The following is a 17305-nucleotide window of genomic DNA, read 5'->3' on the forward strand; positions in this document are numbered from 1 at the left end:
TGCTGCTTTGTCCAAAAAAATATATTTTATTGACCTTTGAGTTCCCTCTCTTTTGAGCATTCAAATATTCAGCAGCACATGGAAACCCAGGTGACAGCTATGACTCAAAACGTTCTTTTCCCTTCTGCACAAAGAATGGACATTGCAAATTTTCCTCTCAGGGAGGATAAGATAAAAGAGAATTAGAAGTGATATTATTCTTGAAGTATTCTGCAGACCAACAGACCAGACAGAGGATATGGATAAAGGTTTCCGAACGCAGATTACAAAACTGGCCTTGAAGAGAAGGGAAAATACACCCGTCGGAATGTCTGCTGAAGTCTTATTCTACCAAAGGCAGGGCATCTGATAAATTCGAGACTTGCTGACAACTCAGAAAGATGAAGAAGCAAGGAAAGAAAACAATATTCTGGACCAAATTATGAAAGAACTGTTTGTGATAGAGACGTGATAGGGACTTTTGTAGGAAGTAGTCAAATCATTTGAGATACTAAATAAAAAAATCATAGGAGACACTCAATACTATATCTTAGGCTTTAGGAAATACATTGCCTAGAGTTTATAACAAGGGCAAGCCTTGTTGCATGGTCAGGAAAGTCAAAAGTTCATATGGCTCTAGAGGAATCTTTGAAAAGTAGAATTTGTAACAACTTAACACAAACGAGCATAATTATGTGATAGCTAAAGTTAACAATGCAGCCAAAAAGAAGCCCTCTGATAAAGTCATCTAGTAGAAGGGCATCTACAAAAATGGAGGGAGGCCTTGGCCCAGATGCACATGGGAGTAGGAAGTGCATCTGGAGAAGAGTATCAGGAAGGCTAAAGTCCAGGGTGAAAAGTAAGTTTCAATAAGAGTTGCATACAACCCAAAGGCCTTCTTGCTCTCTGTAGAGCAAGGAGAATAAGGAAAAGATAAGTGCATCTGTAAGTGCTCCAATAGATATATGCCCAAGGTAATAGAGAAATTATTTAGACCCTACTTTGATTATATGTTTTCCAGCAAGCAAGACCATCTTCAAGCTCGACTAGTCAGAACAAAGATCATTAAGAGGATGTAGAGGCCCAGGTTAGATGAGCAAATAAATTGTAAAGAAAAATATATTAGCTTTATGTGGGTAAAGTCTCAGAGGAATTAAATTGTAAGGTACTGGAAAATCATGCAGAGAACACCATAGTGTTAGTCCTGGTGCTTTTAGAAATCATCCTTTTAGAAATCATGGTGGTAGAGAGACTTACCAAAGCACTGTAGATGGGTATATGACATGCTTTTAAAAAGGGGCAAATGGTGGAATTTCTAAAATTTTTTGTTCAGTAAAATACTATCAAAACCTGGCAATGTTTTTGGAATAAATGATCATATCTGTGATTTATTAACACCTATTTTTTAAAAAGTATTGATACTTGAAGCAAATATTGACTCATTGATACTATCCAATTAATTTCCTTCTAAAATGAAGCAATTGGAGTGATAGAGAAATGGCATAGTAATGGCATCTTTGATTTCAGAAGGCATTTATTGGACAAAATAATTCATGGAATTTTGGGTAAGATGGAAAATATGACTTGGATTGGTTTATCCTAGTGGTGCTTTATCCTACACAAAGGGTTTTGAAATTTTGATTTAATCAGTGGTCTTGATTGATATACTACATTTTAGTTTAACTATGGTGAAAATGTGTGTTTACTACATTTGCAGATGGCATGAAGTTGAGTATAATGGCCTGTGCTTCGGAGAGGAATTGTTGGACTGCTCAGTTGTTCATCTCTAAGATTCTGTGATTTGGTGTGTGGTCTCATCTCCTCCTGTACCTTCGTGCCCTTATAACCACAGATTACTCTGGAGGCAGCTATCTAGACACTAGCCTCAAGTCTGCAGATGCTCAAGGATGCTGCAATTTGTGAACACTCAGTGGAATGTACCACAGAAAGTGACTTGTTGGCTTTTTAGTGCCATTCAGGTTGTTGACTGGAACAGAACTTTTGTTTGGATCATCCTTATTTGAGAAGTGTTTATTTATCATTCTTTTTCTCATTCCCCTACTTCCGTTCCTCCCTGTATCTGATGCTGTTGGTACTCCACCAAAATGTCCTTTATTGGGCTGGTGCATCCTTCCCCCACCGGCCAGAAGTGTTGGCTGGCTAAGCTCACAGCCATTTCTTCCTCCAGAATATTGTTCCCTGCTGGAAGGAACCACCCCAAACAGAGATGCCTGGGAGCTGGAGCCCCACATCCAGGGGTAGCCCACAGCTAAAGATGAAGTGATACGGGGTTACAAGAAACTGAGACCTGGCCTCAAAATGTGTGTGTGACTCATGCCCTAGAGCTCCCTGAGGGGTCAGGCTGAGGCTAGACTCCAGCGGAGACCCCCTCTCTGATTAGCTCCTTCTCGTCTGCTAGCTTGCCTCCCTCACCCCTTTCGCCTGTACAAGAATTCCTGTCTCAGCCTCGGTCTCCGGGGAACCCAATGTAAAACATCCCACTTTCTCTCTTTGTCATTTTCCTACTTTCTTTCTCTTTCCCACTTTCATCATGGCAAATAAGATTAACCCATGATGAGGTGTAGTCCTCTCTATAACCTCAAAGAAGACTTCAAACTTTCAAATTGGCATTTGCCTCAATTAACATTATTTCTGGGTTTGGTTTCAAGACTACTGCATCAGAATCTCCTGGGAGCCTTATTGGGATGCAGATTCTTGGGTCCCACTTCAGACTGGCTGAATCAGAGACTCTAAAGTGAGGCCCTAGAATCTGCAGTTTATCAAGTTCCTCAGATCTTCTATGTAGAAAAGAATATGAAAGTCTTTTAGGTAGACTATAGTTATACTGTTGCCAAAGTTGTGGGTTTGATTCACTTGGAGGCCACTTAGCTAAGCATTAAAAAAATCTAATATAAACAGAACTTTTCCAAGTCCATGAATTGTGCTCTAACTTCACCAGGCGTCTTGGAACATATATTAGTAAAATCTTCTCATATGTATATGTACACTGTTCAAAAGCTCAATGTCACCTCAACTTTGGGGCAAAAGGCACATCAAGGCTCTGTTGTGGAGCTTCTTCAGATACCAAGGGTCTGAAATTTAACACAGATGCTCATCATCTTGATACAGGTTTCTAGGTGCTACCCTGGGGGTATTAGTCACTTGTTTTTCTGCTGATGTTCCTTTGGTGACAAAGAGACAGGGTACAACTACTGGACACAGCAAAACTATGGTAGTCAGCATCTCACTAACAAGAAAGAAACAGTTAAACAGAATTCCTGCTTTCTGGCAATAAACATCTTCAATCTAGTAACTTGTACAGATGCTAATGTTAGCCTAATCAACCCTACGGTGATGAGGGGGTTGGTAGTTGCTAATTTTTCTGTTCTTTGAAGGTAAAGGTTAGATGTGGAACTTCAACATCTGCCTTGTCACGCTTTCCCATCCAGTGATGGTATCTGAGAGTAAAGCTGCCTGCATGGCATTGCCTCGTGGCTCCTGGGAGGAAGAAAGAACCACAAACAACGTATCCTATAGGGGAAATATTCGTTATCTCTAACCAAGCTACAATTTCTGAGCACTCCACACTTGCCACTCCTCCATCAGGCCAGTTGCAAAGTCTAAACTATCACATCGGGCCACACCCATGCATGTCATTCCACGTGCCATCTTGGCTCTGGCTGCACTGTGGTTGTTGAAGAGCCCCCTTTATAAGCTGGTTGAGGTTACTCTGGTGTTACCATTGGTAAATCAGCATCACACCCAGGTGAGAAAATTAGACTGACTTAGGCATCAGTGAATGCTAGAAAATAGTGTACAGTGCAATAAAGACAATATCCCCAATGACATGGTGGCTTTAGAGAACTCAAACAGATTTGCTCTTTCAGGAGAAAAAAAAAGCATGCCTCTGGGCTCTGCAACCTCCAAAATTCACAGCTTAGAAGGGTGTGGAATTGTTAACATGAGAAGCTGAAGCAGGACAGGAATAATTTCCAGAGCTCTGCTTCCAGCTCCCTGATGCCTCTCCACCTGAGTGAGCCATCTGAGCCCTGCACAGTGATCTCTCCATCTGTCACATCCCTCTGGGAAGCAGCTGGCCTTCTGCACAAGTTTCTTATTGGAGGGGAAGTTTGGCAGCTCTCAGGACCTTCTGAACCCACCTGAGGAGACTGTGTGGAGACCCACAGAAGAAAGTGTTTAAAGAATAAGAAGAAAAGAAGACAGAGAAGTGAAAAAGATGTGCTTTCTCTCTTTCCTTGAGTTATGCCCCTTCCATTTCTGACTTACTTCCACGAGGCAAAGAAGGGGAAACAGAGAGCACAAAGGCAATGAGAATACAAGTATTCAGCCATGCACTCTAGTTTTTCTTCCTCACAAAAATATATAAGCCAGGTGTCCAAACAGATGCAGTTCTAGAAATGAATAGATAGCTATATAAACATACAGTTAGAAGATTATTTAGATAACATCTAACACTGCTTGAGGAGAAAATGGTGTGTGAATTCACAGGTGTGAATAAGTGTGTGCACATGTGTGTGAATAGTGTATGTGTGTGCATGTCTGTGCTTTGCAGGCATGCAAGTGTGTATGTGTGCATGTTTGTGTGTGCAAGTGTGCATATGTGTGAGCTTGCGAGTGTGTATATTCCACTTAAAACCAAACATATTTATTTAACAGGGGAGGGCAGTTAGCCATCCATGATCCAAAATTCTTTCTGCTCATATTTCTAATGGAAACTACAAACATTTTTTTTTAGGTTTAAATGGGATAGGTTTCACTTATGACCTCCCTTGTCTCAGGGGATCTCCATCACTGAGAGTTGAAACTCCGTGCCTGGTATTCATGGTCCTAAATGACTTTTCCAGTCATTCTCCTTCTAATATCTATCCTCCAAAGACCTGAATTGTTCACTCTCCCTGCACACACCATGCCTCCATGATATTGCTTATTTTCTATCCCTTGCTCAGAATAATTTCTGTATTAGTTAGTGTAATGGCGGTGGCTTCAATGAGTAAGTCCCTAAAATGTCAGTGGCTTAGTAGAATAAAAGTTTATGTTTTGTATAAATACAAAGCAGTATTTATAAAGCAGTATTTATATAGGCATTCTGGTCAGCAAGAAGAAAGAGAATGTGGGAAAAACAAACCTGTGTCTACACTGCCTTGGCAGTGGAGGGACCCACATCACTTTCACTCAGATTCCACTGATGAGAACTAGTCATGGCGGAGGGGCTGAGAAATATTGGTTGGTTGGGTAGCTCCTCAAAAATGACTGCTCTGCTACAGAAGTGGGGTCACCTATACTGGTGGACAATTGTCTTTCTAAAATGACCTGTCAAAGATTTCCAATGATCTCCAGTTGAAAGCAATGTCTCCATTTTCTCTAATCGCCAAACACTATTGTTTATATGTTTCTTATAATAAGCATTATGTTATTATTATCATTTTTACTATCATTGTTACTTTTATTTGTTACTGCTACTGTTATTACTATCGTTATCACTATCCTTTGTTTTGGAGTACAGCACAAAGTGGGAAGTAGTAATCAAGAGTACACAGGCGGGGAAGGGTAAGCTGTGACAAAGCGAGAGAGTGGCATGGACATATATACACTACCAAACGTAAAATAGATAGCTAGTGGGAAGCAGCCGCATAGCACAGGGAGACCAGCTCGGTGCTTTGTGACCACCTAGAGGGGTGGGATAGGGAGGGTGGGAGGGAGGGAGACGTAAGAGGGAAGAGATATGGGAACATATGTATATGTATAACTGATTCACTTTGTTATAAAGCAGAAACTAACACACCATTGTAAAGCAATTATACTCCAATAAAGATGTAAAAAAAAAAAAAAAAAGAGTACACAGGCTTTGGATCAGGTAAGACTGGGTTTGAATCCTAGCTCCATGATTTGGCTCTGAACACTTGGTGATTTAGTTAACGTCTCAAAAGTTTTGAATTGCTGTATCTGCAGACGATAATACATACCTCCTAGGGCTGGTGTAAAAATTAAATAAAATCAGGCATATAAAATACTTAACAAAATGCCTGGCATATAGGAAGGGATTATTTGACGGTGAGTAGTTATGAGCTCTGTCTCCCCAGTAAATTATATATTTACTGAAAATAGAAGAATCTTTGTAGATTTCCATCACCGAATACAGGGCCTGACACATGAAAAGGGTCCAATAATGTTGAAGTGATTAATAAGAGCTTGTCTGGCTTTTGCAATAAAAGTATAAATAGAATCAAAACAAATTCATTTTCTCTGTTCTATTTTCTCTACATGGAATTAATAGCCATCTATTGTAATTGGCCTCTCACTTATCTATAAAGCTGAAAAGCACTGGGAGAGATGGTTTTACTGATGCTTCTGTGATGAAGCAACTTGATGTTTAATCCATGGGTCTCCTGGAAGTATGAGTCTCTAGGTTTCCTCGGTTTCCCAGTCCAGTTCTTTATCATCCAATGCCAGGCAGGTCTTTCTTAGGTAAGGACTACAGTTCCCCTACATTATTCAAGGTTATTTCCTACATGAAAACCTTTTGTTGAATGCAGATATTAAATCAGACTTTGGTTTCTGCTGTTTAGATTTTTTAAATCATTTAATTTTTCTTTACAGGATGTATCTTTTTAAATTTAAATACTTTTATCCTTCTTTCCAGCACTCACTTTCTTTTTCAGAAATGGTATTGCAAACTGGATATATGCTCTAATAAATGTCTGTCTAATATTTCTCTATAGAAAGGGCACCATCTCCCACTGTTGACAGTCACGACTTCTTAAATGAAGAAAGACTCTCTCCAGTTCAGATATGAGAGTTGGTCCAAACCAGAAGCAGAGGCATAGGGACAGCCTCTGTGTCCCCCAGGCTGTAAGTTTCAAGATGTAACGTTTTGCTCCCTTTTGCTTGCCAATGTAGCCATAAGGCCCTGCGCATATTAGATGGTGTATATCTATGATATTGGTTGAACAAATAAACAAATTATTTAATTAAACAATAAATCAACCAACCAAACTGGTTAGTGGCAGGAGGTGGTGGCTGGTCTCTAAATAAGATGAAACTATTCATATTTCTCTTTTTTTCCTATCTTATTAAGCAATTAGAGATTTTTCTTCTCCTAGCACCATTGCCAAAACAAATAGAATCATTACTTATGTTTATAGGTTCTGTAGCTGACTTTATGTACTTTTGGCTGTTCTAAAACTTTTCTGAGCATTTCAATTCTCTTTGTCCTCTAGGAACTTGGGGACAAAGTGAAGCACAAATAGTCTCTGCTTCCTGTCCCCACCCCTCATTTTCCCCCCTCACACAATCTACATATATTCGTCATCAACAAGGAATCTAACAGGCACTTAGGATGGTGAAGATGGCAACAGTTCAGAAACACCCTGGAGAATGACAGGCCTATTAAACTAATATCCCAACTGTACTTCCAGATTGATATGGTCTGGGGAGAAATCTTTTAGAGTAACCCTTTACAGGGATATCCAGTTTACAGAGTGCTTGCATGTACCTTATCTCATTTGATAAAGAGATTAGGATCCCATGGTCAGGAAATCAAGAACACGGTCCTTACAGCCTGCGCTTCTGATTCCAAGTTAGAGCTGTTAGAAGATCTGCCTTTGCTCCTTATAATGACTATGTTTCTGCCGGAAGCTAATTGAGTATTCTACCCTCGCTTATTTTCTGCACGTGTAAAACTCACCCAAAGGAGTTGAATTCCTACAAGCCTTCATTCATTGATTCTCATTTTCAACAACTATTTATTAAGTACACTTTACATTCTAGGCACTGTACTGAGTGGTAGGATACAACGCTAAAGAGCACAGACACAATCATGGCCCTCCCAGGGCTCATAGTCCCCTGGAAAGTGAGGAGTGGGATACAGAAAATGCAAAACTCGGATTGTGCCCATGCACTGCAGAGGCAGCCTCTGCAGTTCCACTTAAACCCATCACAGGCGAATAAGCGATCCATAGACCATACCTAAACGTTTTTGGCTGCCAAGTTGTGCCTAGGACCCTGAAACTGTCATTTCAGTTGCTAAGTAATGGCTTGTGGAACTATCATTTCAACTGCTAAATAAGTTGCTTCTAAATTGTTTGTGTAATGGGAATAGTATGTGTTTGTGTGCGTATTTACTGAACTAAACGGATGTAGTTAAAAAAAAACCCCTCAGATTCCAATATAGTGTAATAAGTGTTAAAATAGGGAATTTTCTGGGGGCTCAGGCAGCACACAGTAATAGCTTGTATGTAGTCACTGTTTTATCACACACCAGGTTCTGTTCAAGGGGCTTCTCTTGGATTAATTTATTTAATCTTCAGGACAACCGTGTAAGATGAAAACTGCTATTATCTACATTTTTTTTTCCCGACAGGGATTCCAAAGAACAGAGAGGTTAATCAGATTTCCTAAGGAACTCGCTCCAGAGTATATATCCTAACCACTGCGTTGTAAGACACAACTAAGAGACTGGGGAATTCTTTGAGAAAGTGCATATAAATTATGCCTCAGTTTTCTTATGTATAAAATGGAGACAAAGGGAATTTCTACCTCCTAGGTTTGCTCCAAACAATAAATGAGATAATATATGTGAAGTCAATAATATAATACATCCAGTCACTGTAAGTAGTTAGTAACATTCTTATTATAATTATTATTGATAAAACAAAAAAGGGAAGTTGATAATTAGTCAAGCAAAGTGAAATGAGGTGACAAAGCATATCCTTAGGGAGGAAATGGCCTGTGTGAAGGTCCAGAGGTGAAGGAAAGGATAAGATCAGATTCAGATGTTTGGTCTGATATATTTTGACCCTTTTAGTAGTCTGGCATTTTTTTTTTCTTGGCTATATAAATGCTTTTGTCTTTGCTACTGGATAATTTGCTGCCTTGATGACAAAAGCCAGAAAAAGTTTTTAGCATAGAATTATCGGTGAGTTGATACAAATTTAGTCTCTACCTATGAGGGGTGATGATGAACAAACTTTACAGTTTATGTCACATCTCTACAAACATTTCCTCATCCACATCTTCATCAGCATCTCTAAAGGTCATTGTTATTAACACCAATATCAATTAGAGCTGCAGCAAATAACTTGACCACACCTGGGCTTCTCTCACACATAAGGTTGCCTCAGTTGACTCTGAACTCTCATGTCTCTTTGCAGCATTACTTGCATTGTTAGAGGGTAAACTTGTTTAAAAGCTACCATAGATTTCCAGTTTAACATGGCAGACTGACCACGTGTGTATTCACCCTTCCTCTACGAACCTCATTAAATGGCAGGAAAGCTATGGAAACACAAGGGAAAGAGATTGTGAGAGGAAATGAGCGTAGACGGTTCATGTCAAAAAAGCTGGAAGTTGGAAAGCAGTTAAGTAAATGGTAAGAGACTGTGTTGAACAGAAAAAGTTGACAGCTAAGTGTGTGGAGGGGTAGCACGGAACATCCAGAAGGGACAACACAGTGCCCACTCTCTCCTGAGAGTCAGGAGTTGTAGGTAGTATGTACCCCTCAAGGGAAGAGGAGAGGTATGTGTCCAGTAATGGTGTGGTTGCCTGCTTTTAAATGAGGTGATGAGACTTTTTATACTCCCTCCTCCACCCAGGCTGAAGACTGGAGCTTTCGTTTCAGGAGATGCACAATAGAGTCTGGTGTCTGCACCAAGAGGCAAAGCAGAGGTAGGGGTAGGTGCTACATGGAAACAGGGGGATTAAGTGAAAGTTTTATACTAAACGAAGAAGTCCCCATGCCTCTTTTCCATTTTTACCCCCCAGAGCACAGGAAGTCCCTCTTTTCCCACTGACACAGGAGAGGGAAGGATTTCATTCTGAGGAAACGGACCCACTCAAGGTTTACAAGAATGGACATTTAAGACTTCCCTGGAACACTGGCAGTCTGTTGAATGCCCTCCACCCAACTTCCTTTACCGAAGCCCACTATTTGACAAATCCCACCCATGAACACAGATATAGTCCAACCAGCATTGTACTATTTGCTGAAGTTGAAGTGGACCCAAAAGATTACCTGAGTTTTGAGATAAGACTCTAGCGTAAAGACAGAGACTGAAACAAACAGGAAACAGGAAGCCGGGGATAAAGAGACCATACAGGGAGCTAACAAAATCTCAAAGAAACTATGTTTACTATCCCAAGAGAGATAAGAGAAGCTACTACATTCATGAAAATGAAATCAGTATAAAGTAAAAAAAAGTAAAAAGTGATTCACTGTTAGAGTATAAAAGAGAGTTTTTGGAAATTAAAACAAATATGAAATAGATATTAAAATTCAACTTAAGGGTTGATTAATATACTTGAGCAAACCTTCTAGAAGAAGTAACAAAAAGTCAAATATATAAATATATAGGAAGAAAGGACAAGAAAGTTAGATCATTCTAGTAGTTCCAATATCCAAAAAACAGAAGTTACTGCAAAAGGTAACAAAGGAAATAGAGGGAAAGAAATTATCAAATAAATGTACAAGGAACTTTTCCAGAACCAAAGGATAATAATTTCTAGACCTAAAAGTCTTACCAAGTGAAATGCCCACCATGGCACGGACCCATAAAAATGCAAAATGTCCAGGACCATTTATGACATTCAGAACAGCAGAGATAAAAAGCAAATCCTAACAGATTCCAGAGAGAAATACACAAATGAATAGGTCACGTGGTCACATATAAGGAAAGCAGCAGGGATAGAAATGACTTTAGGCTTTTCAACAACTGACCTGGAAGCTTACTGACAAAATTCTGTGAAAGCCACTCTCAGTCAAAACCCATGTCAAGTGGTGTGTTCACAAAATGAACTCAAATGCAACTGCAAGCCTTACAACTTGGTCATAGTTGGTGTTATGGCCACTGAAGGAGGATTTTTGTGCCTTTTTTCTGTGGACAATTTGTTGAGGATCCAGAACGAGCATACTCTTTTTTGGACATGAGTGAGTTAGCTTGTGGTGCGGGTATAACCAATGCACTGCATTGCACAGACTTTTCATAGAGGGATATCAAAGAAATAGATACAGTAAACACAATACTTTGCCTTTTTACTTGCATCTTTCGCATATTGAAGGGATTCAATTCATGATGCATCCTACACATCTTAATTGTGTTCTCTCTTTTCCCTAACTCTGCAGCTCTGGAGCTGCTCAAACACCAAACTTTAAAAATTCTCCCCAAAACCCAGTCCAGGAAGGTTCTCTGTGTTACACCTCTGGTTGCTTTTCCTCCTCAAGTCTTTATACTGTAGATCAGTTTAAGTCCTTTGGCTTAATTCACTGTCTAGGTTTTCAATAACAGAGGAGAACTCAATAACTGACTCAGTAGGGAAGTTGTCTTCCATTTTTCTCTTCTTTTAGAATCCCATAACTTTTTACCCATGTTCTTTTTTTTTTTTTTGCGGTACGTGGGCCTCTCACTGCTGCGGCCTCTCCCTTTGCAGAGCACAGGCTCCGGACGCACAGGCTCAGCGGCCATGGCTCACGGGCCCAGCCGCTCCTCGGCGCGTGGGATCCTCCCAGACCGGGGCACGCACCCGCGTCCTCCGCATCGGCAGGTGGACTCTAAACCACTGCGCCACCAGGGAAGCCCTACCCATGTTCTTGATGTAGCCTCATAACAACGTGGTAAGACTAGACCAGGCCTTAGAAAACAAGGGCAAATTTAGATGATCCTCAAAAGACAAAATTATTTTTGGAAAAGAGGGAAGTATACCTGTAAGCTGAGAACACTCACACATGAACAAGTTTTATTGTTGATAGGTAGGGAAAAGTTTTCCTTTGAGGTTCTAGAAGTACTGTAAGTTTTATATCAGCTCAGGCATTTGTATACACAGGAAGCCCCAGCTCTACCATTGTCAGCAGTGCTAACCATCATCCTATTTTCTGCCATCTGAAACAATGAAAGAAAGCTCTGTACATCCAGAAAATATACTGATTGAAATATCATCTTTGGGAAGTCTGTTCTAAACACACTAATTGATATTGTTTGAGGAAGCGTAAGTATCTGCCATGAAAACCATTTTAACGGCCAGCTTGTTTTCTTCTTTAGTTTGCTTAACTTGGCAACATGTTAACTTCCCTCTTAGAAAACCTCCTATTTTGATTTATGAATGTTTTCAAATTTTTAAGATTCTCCAAACCGTTGTTTCACCTGTAAGTAGAGAGATAGCTTGTTTGGCTAACTGCCTTGCATGACTCTGTGCCAGGCAATGAATAATGCCATGTTCAATATTCTAAATTTGTGTTCCAAATTCTGAATTTCCAATGAGCTGCATGGAACTCTACTGATAACTGACTGATTTTCTCTGCAAGGATTGTCTTATTTTAAACTTCAAATTTAGTTGCCTTACTTTATTCAAGGCAGTTTTGAATGGATTTTAAAGTGAGGATGAAGACTATTCATACTTTCTAAACCTAGAAGGCAGAAGAAGGGAGCTAACGAAGGCAGGCCTCTTATCTAAGAGGACTGCAGGTCTTAACAGTAGCACACAGGGAAGGCTCTTTCTTTTGCAATGGTGCTAGCCAACCTTTAATAGAAACCTCAGATACAAAGTATTACCAAAGTTGCTAGTATTCACCCCAAAGGATTTCTCCATGACTAAAAATATAGACATATTTATGTTCATGGAACCAGAGCTGAGGAAACAATAATAAATCATACGAGTGACTAGGTATTCCTTCAGCACTAAAGTAGGCTGATTGGGAATTTTAAAATTTGGATGAACTTAAAAATATTATTTACCCATTTTGTCTTCCTCTGCACAATTTTTCTAGGCCATAAGGACCAGGATAACGCGAGAAAGCTTCTCTTAGAGCCTTTCCAGCATAACGGGAAAGAAGCATTGCCAACAGTCACCTCTCAGAGAATGGTTGTGAGTAGTCCAAACCAATTGTGTGAACTTGAGCATCGTTATTTTTCCTTTCTTTTTTGTTTCCAGGAAGCAAGTCAGTCAAGGCAGTACCTAACTGGACCTGAGCTTGCATAGATTATCCAGCTCATTTAGGTGGTTTGAGTGTGAGTGCTTAGATGATTCATACAACTTTCTAGACTGACCTGGGTTGACCAGATTAGTGCACTCTACCTCACGTCTCTTTAGCTTTGTAAATCTGTCAAGACATTAAAAACAAACAACAAAGACTTTATTTCCCTAATTCATGTTTAAAATATATTCAATATCATTAGTCAGTGGTTTTGTATACTACATATTTTGACTTAAAGGTGTAAGAGATGGATTTATATTGGATTTAGGGACCACTGCTATGGGAGAAATGGTCATGCTAATGTCTTTCCTGGAAAAGAAAGGTCCAGTCTCTTTGTGGCTGGCACTGTGATTGAACAGGCAGGATTCTTTCATTGTCTGTGGTAAAATCAGACTGGTAGTTGATATTAGTACATTATGGGAGGGACAAAACAAAACCGATGATAAAATTTCCAATAAATACTGAACTAGGAGAAAAATACAACCCCGGGCAGTCAGGATACCAGTCAAATTCTGCCCACTGGGATTAGAAGTGTGTTAGTGTTGGCATGTATTTTGAGTGAAGAGTCCGCTTGAGAAGCTTTTTTGTCCTTAGCTAATTAGGTGGGTGTGCTTAGTGTTGCTTCCTCTAGTAAGGGCAGGAAAAAAAGTATAAAAGCCAACTAATGGGGTCAGGTGACCACTTCACATTTTGTTCTGACCTAGAATGGGGAGAACGTGTTCAAGACTGATGGATGCATACATAGATTCTGCCATGAACCTGCTGGATAGGGGTCAGAGTTGCCAACTTCCCTGCTTGTTACCCTTTATTTTGAGAACCGTCTTATGTAAAACACAGACTCGTTAAATATAAGAATGAGTTATCAAAAAATAAAGGAATAGCTTGTGTTAACATCACCTTTGCCCACTTCCACCCAAGAATGGCTCATTGAGGGGAATTATATGGTTTGTCCCAGAAATGTCAAAGTGCTTTGAGTGGTAGAAGTAGAAGTAGTGACACCTGCGGGCGGTTGGGGGATCCATTTCTCCAGTCTGGGGATGGGAGATGCTATGACAAAGGCCAGTGGCACAAAGAACCTCAGGGAATGGTGTGAGAAATGGAGCCAATTGTCAGGAAGGCAGATCTCTGAGAGTCCATGTAGAATGGCGGTGATTAAGTCAGAGAGCATCGGCAAATGTTCACCTGTGTGACATGTGACACGGACCAAGAAATATCAGGCCTGCAGTAACCATGGGTAAAAGAAGCTGCTTCTTATCCAGTTTCCTGGCGCTGCGTATGTCCAATAGATTTGCATGGTACAAAATAGAGTGGCGACGGGTGCCCTGATGACTAAGATTGAAATTCTCCTCAGCCCAGTGGTTGTGGGCTTGAAGCAGACACAATTTGATTCAGAGAAATAAAAAAGAAAAAAAGTGACACCCTTAAACTCTGATGTTTCAGGCTTAAATTCATACATGTCTTGGAGGTGAGAAGTACAAAGCACCTAGTTCAGTGCATGGCTGATGACAGGCAATCATTATTCCTTCAGTACATGTTTATTGGTAGCTACCCTGTGCCAGACCCCATGCTAGATGTCAGGTAGAGTGAGGTGTAATAACAAGATGCAGCCCCTCTGCTTGTGGAGGTTACCTAGGGGGAGAGGGACATATTAGATGACTAAATACCCAACTGATTTTTAGTTTCATGAAGGGAGCCAGTCTCAGGACAAACCTGACTCATAGATGAGGTCACAGCCAAGGGAACTGAAGAGAGGTGGAGCCAGAGGCCTGATGACACCATGAAAGTTTTGATTAAATCCCCTGGATTTCCAGCTACAGAAGGGAAGAGGTTTTCCTACACACACACACACACACACACACACACTCACACACACACACTCACTCTCCTTTTCTTTATTTAAGCCAGCTAAAGTGTTCTGACACTTGAAACCAGATGAATTCTATATCAAGAGAAAAAGAAAATAAGAGAATGCCAGATGTATATCAGATTTAGGGATGGTAAATTAGGAAAATAAATAAATCGGTAACAGGAAATGTAAGCATGTTCCCAATAGCCTAAAGACCAGAGAGGGAAGTTGCTCAAAAACAAACAAACAGGGCTTCCCTGGTGGCGCAGTGGTTGAGAATCCGCCTGTCGATGAAGGGGACACGGGTTCGTGCCCCGGTCCAGGAAGATCCCACATGCCGCGGAGCGGCTGGGCCCGTGAGCCATGGCCGCTGAGCCTGCGTGTCCAGAGCCTGTGCTCCGCAACAGGAGAGGCCACAACAGTGAGAGGCCCGTGTACCGCAAAACAAGCAAGCAAGCAAACAAACAAACAAAAAAGGAGGCCCAGTGCCTTTCACATAGCAGGCATGCAAAGGCATGCAATAAACATTGTTTTCGTTGAATACAGAGTTAAATTTACCAATATTGGAAATCTGCTGCTATAGTAAAAAGGATATTTTTTTCACCCAGTTTTATTGAGAATTGACATACATGGCTGTAGAAGCTTTATGTGTACTGCATGATGATTTAATTTACATATATTGTGAAATGATTATCACAATAGGGTCAGCTAATATCCGTCATCTCATATAGATACAATATAAAAAAAAGAAAAGAAAAAATTATTTTCTCCTTGTGATGAGAACTCTAAGAACATACTCTCTTAACAACTTTCCTAGATCTCATACAGCAGTATTAACTATAGTCATCGTGTTGTACATTAATTCCCTAATATTTATTTATCTTATAGCTGGAAGTTTGCACATTTTGACCACCTTCCTCCAATTCCCCTTCTCCACAATCCCTCCTCTGGTACCCACATGTCTGATCTCTTTTTCTATGAGTTTGTTTTATTTTTTTGAAGATTCCATGTATAATTAAGGTCATACGGTATTTGTCTTTCTCTGTGTGATTTATCTCACTAGGCATACTGCCTTCAAGCTTCATCCATGTTGTCACAAATGGCAGGATTTAAGACACTTTTAAGGAAGATGAGGTGATTGCTAGAGGAAACTCTCAGTCTTTAAGCATTCATAGAAAAGAGAAAGGGGCAACCATAGCCCAGAAGGAAAACAACAGAGAACAGTCTGTAAGAATTCCATTATACTATAGAACAAAACTTTAAGATTCTGGGGTTTGTGAAAACTGCTAAGATCCATAAAAAGGAGTTTCCAAAAGTTATGGAATAAACTCTCCTAACTGACCTCTGCCTAATGGCATGCCAGATTAACGGACACACTTCATCCTGTTTTTAAAACATCCTTGATAAAGACTGCAGGCTCATGGTTCCTGGGCTCTTTCTAGAATGCCTATGAGTACCAGGCAAAACCTGCCATTGGAGCTATGTATATCCCAAGGCTCAATTGTTTTTCTCCTCAATTTATGCCAGTTTTATATGTTGTGATAGTTAAATATTATGAAAATTCATGAAATGACTGGGAAAGGGTTTTTTTTTAAAGAAATTACTACTAAATTAAATGCTTTAGAAAGGCTATAAAAATGAGTGGCTAAAAAATAATAATTAAAAATTACATTGTAATTAAAAGAGATTGGGAAAAATGTGAAAATTTGGAAGATTACTGCATTCAGATGATTTTGCTAGTGCTCTAAATTTTTATTGCACTTTAAGGAAACAAAAGTGGAAGATTGTAGCCTACGTTTTATTTATTTTTTTTTTTGTGGTACGCGGGCCTCTCACTGTTGTGGCCTCTCCCGTTGCGGAGCACAGGCTCCGGACGCGCAGGCCCAGCGGCCATGGCTCACGGGCCCAGCCGCTCCGCGGCATGTGGGATCCTCCCGGACTGGGGCACGAACCCGCGTCCCCTGCATTGGCAGGCGGACTCTCAACCACTGCGCCACCAGGGAAGCCCTGTAGCCTACGTTTTAGATGTATGGTATATGCAAAAAAGTAATCCAGAACTCCAAACAAGGGATTCACACTCGAAGAATAAGCCTCACCTTGTATCGAAGAAATGGTGAAACAAGGTACCCTTAGAGAGTTTAAGTGTAAAACACACACTTAATCCATCAACTACTACAGCTGAGTCACATTAATTAAGGGGTTTCTACACTATATTCAGAGTAAAAGCAATGAGAAGGAGCAAGTCTTCTCTACAGGACAGTTTGTGTTAGGAAAACTGGTGAAGTGGACAGAGAAGCACTACCCAACTCTATTTCTGTTCTATCTCTCTGTCAAGAACAGTGAGCACTCTTTGCACCAAGAATAATAGAGCCATCCTAGTGAAGAGGGGGTTAAACAAACAATGCAATGTGAAAAGTATGCCAAGATGTTTTTAAAAGTTCAACTCTTCTGGCTTTAATGAATTCATCCTAAGGGTTTCAAGAGGAGCTCTTGTTGAA

General features: G+C 40.2%; 1 protein-coding gene across 1 annotated transcript in view; it reads right to left on the bottom strand.

The window, feature by feature from the left end:
* Positions 1-1880: 1880 nt before the first annotated feature.
* LOC307065348 (integrator complex subunit 10-like) overlaps positions 1881-17305 on the bottom strand; it is a gene marked incomplete at both ends in the record, with an annotated part of 91326 nt that continues 75901 nt past the window's right edge. The window contains 1 exon segment of the mRNA XM_079722156.1: positions 1881-2248. Within this exon segment, the coding sequence (XP_079578282.1) occupies positions 1881-2248 (368 nt within the window).

The sequence above is a fragment of the Hyperoodon ampullatus genome (genome assembly GCF_949752795.1).
Source record: "Hyperoodon ampullatus genome assembly, chromosome: 17".
NCBI lineage: Eukaryota > Metazoa > Chordata > Mammalia > Artiodactyla > Ziphiidae > Hyperoodon > Hyperoodon ampullatus.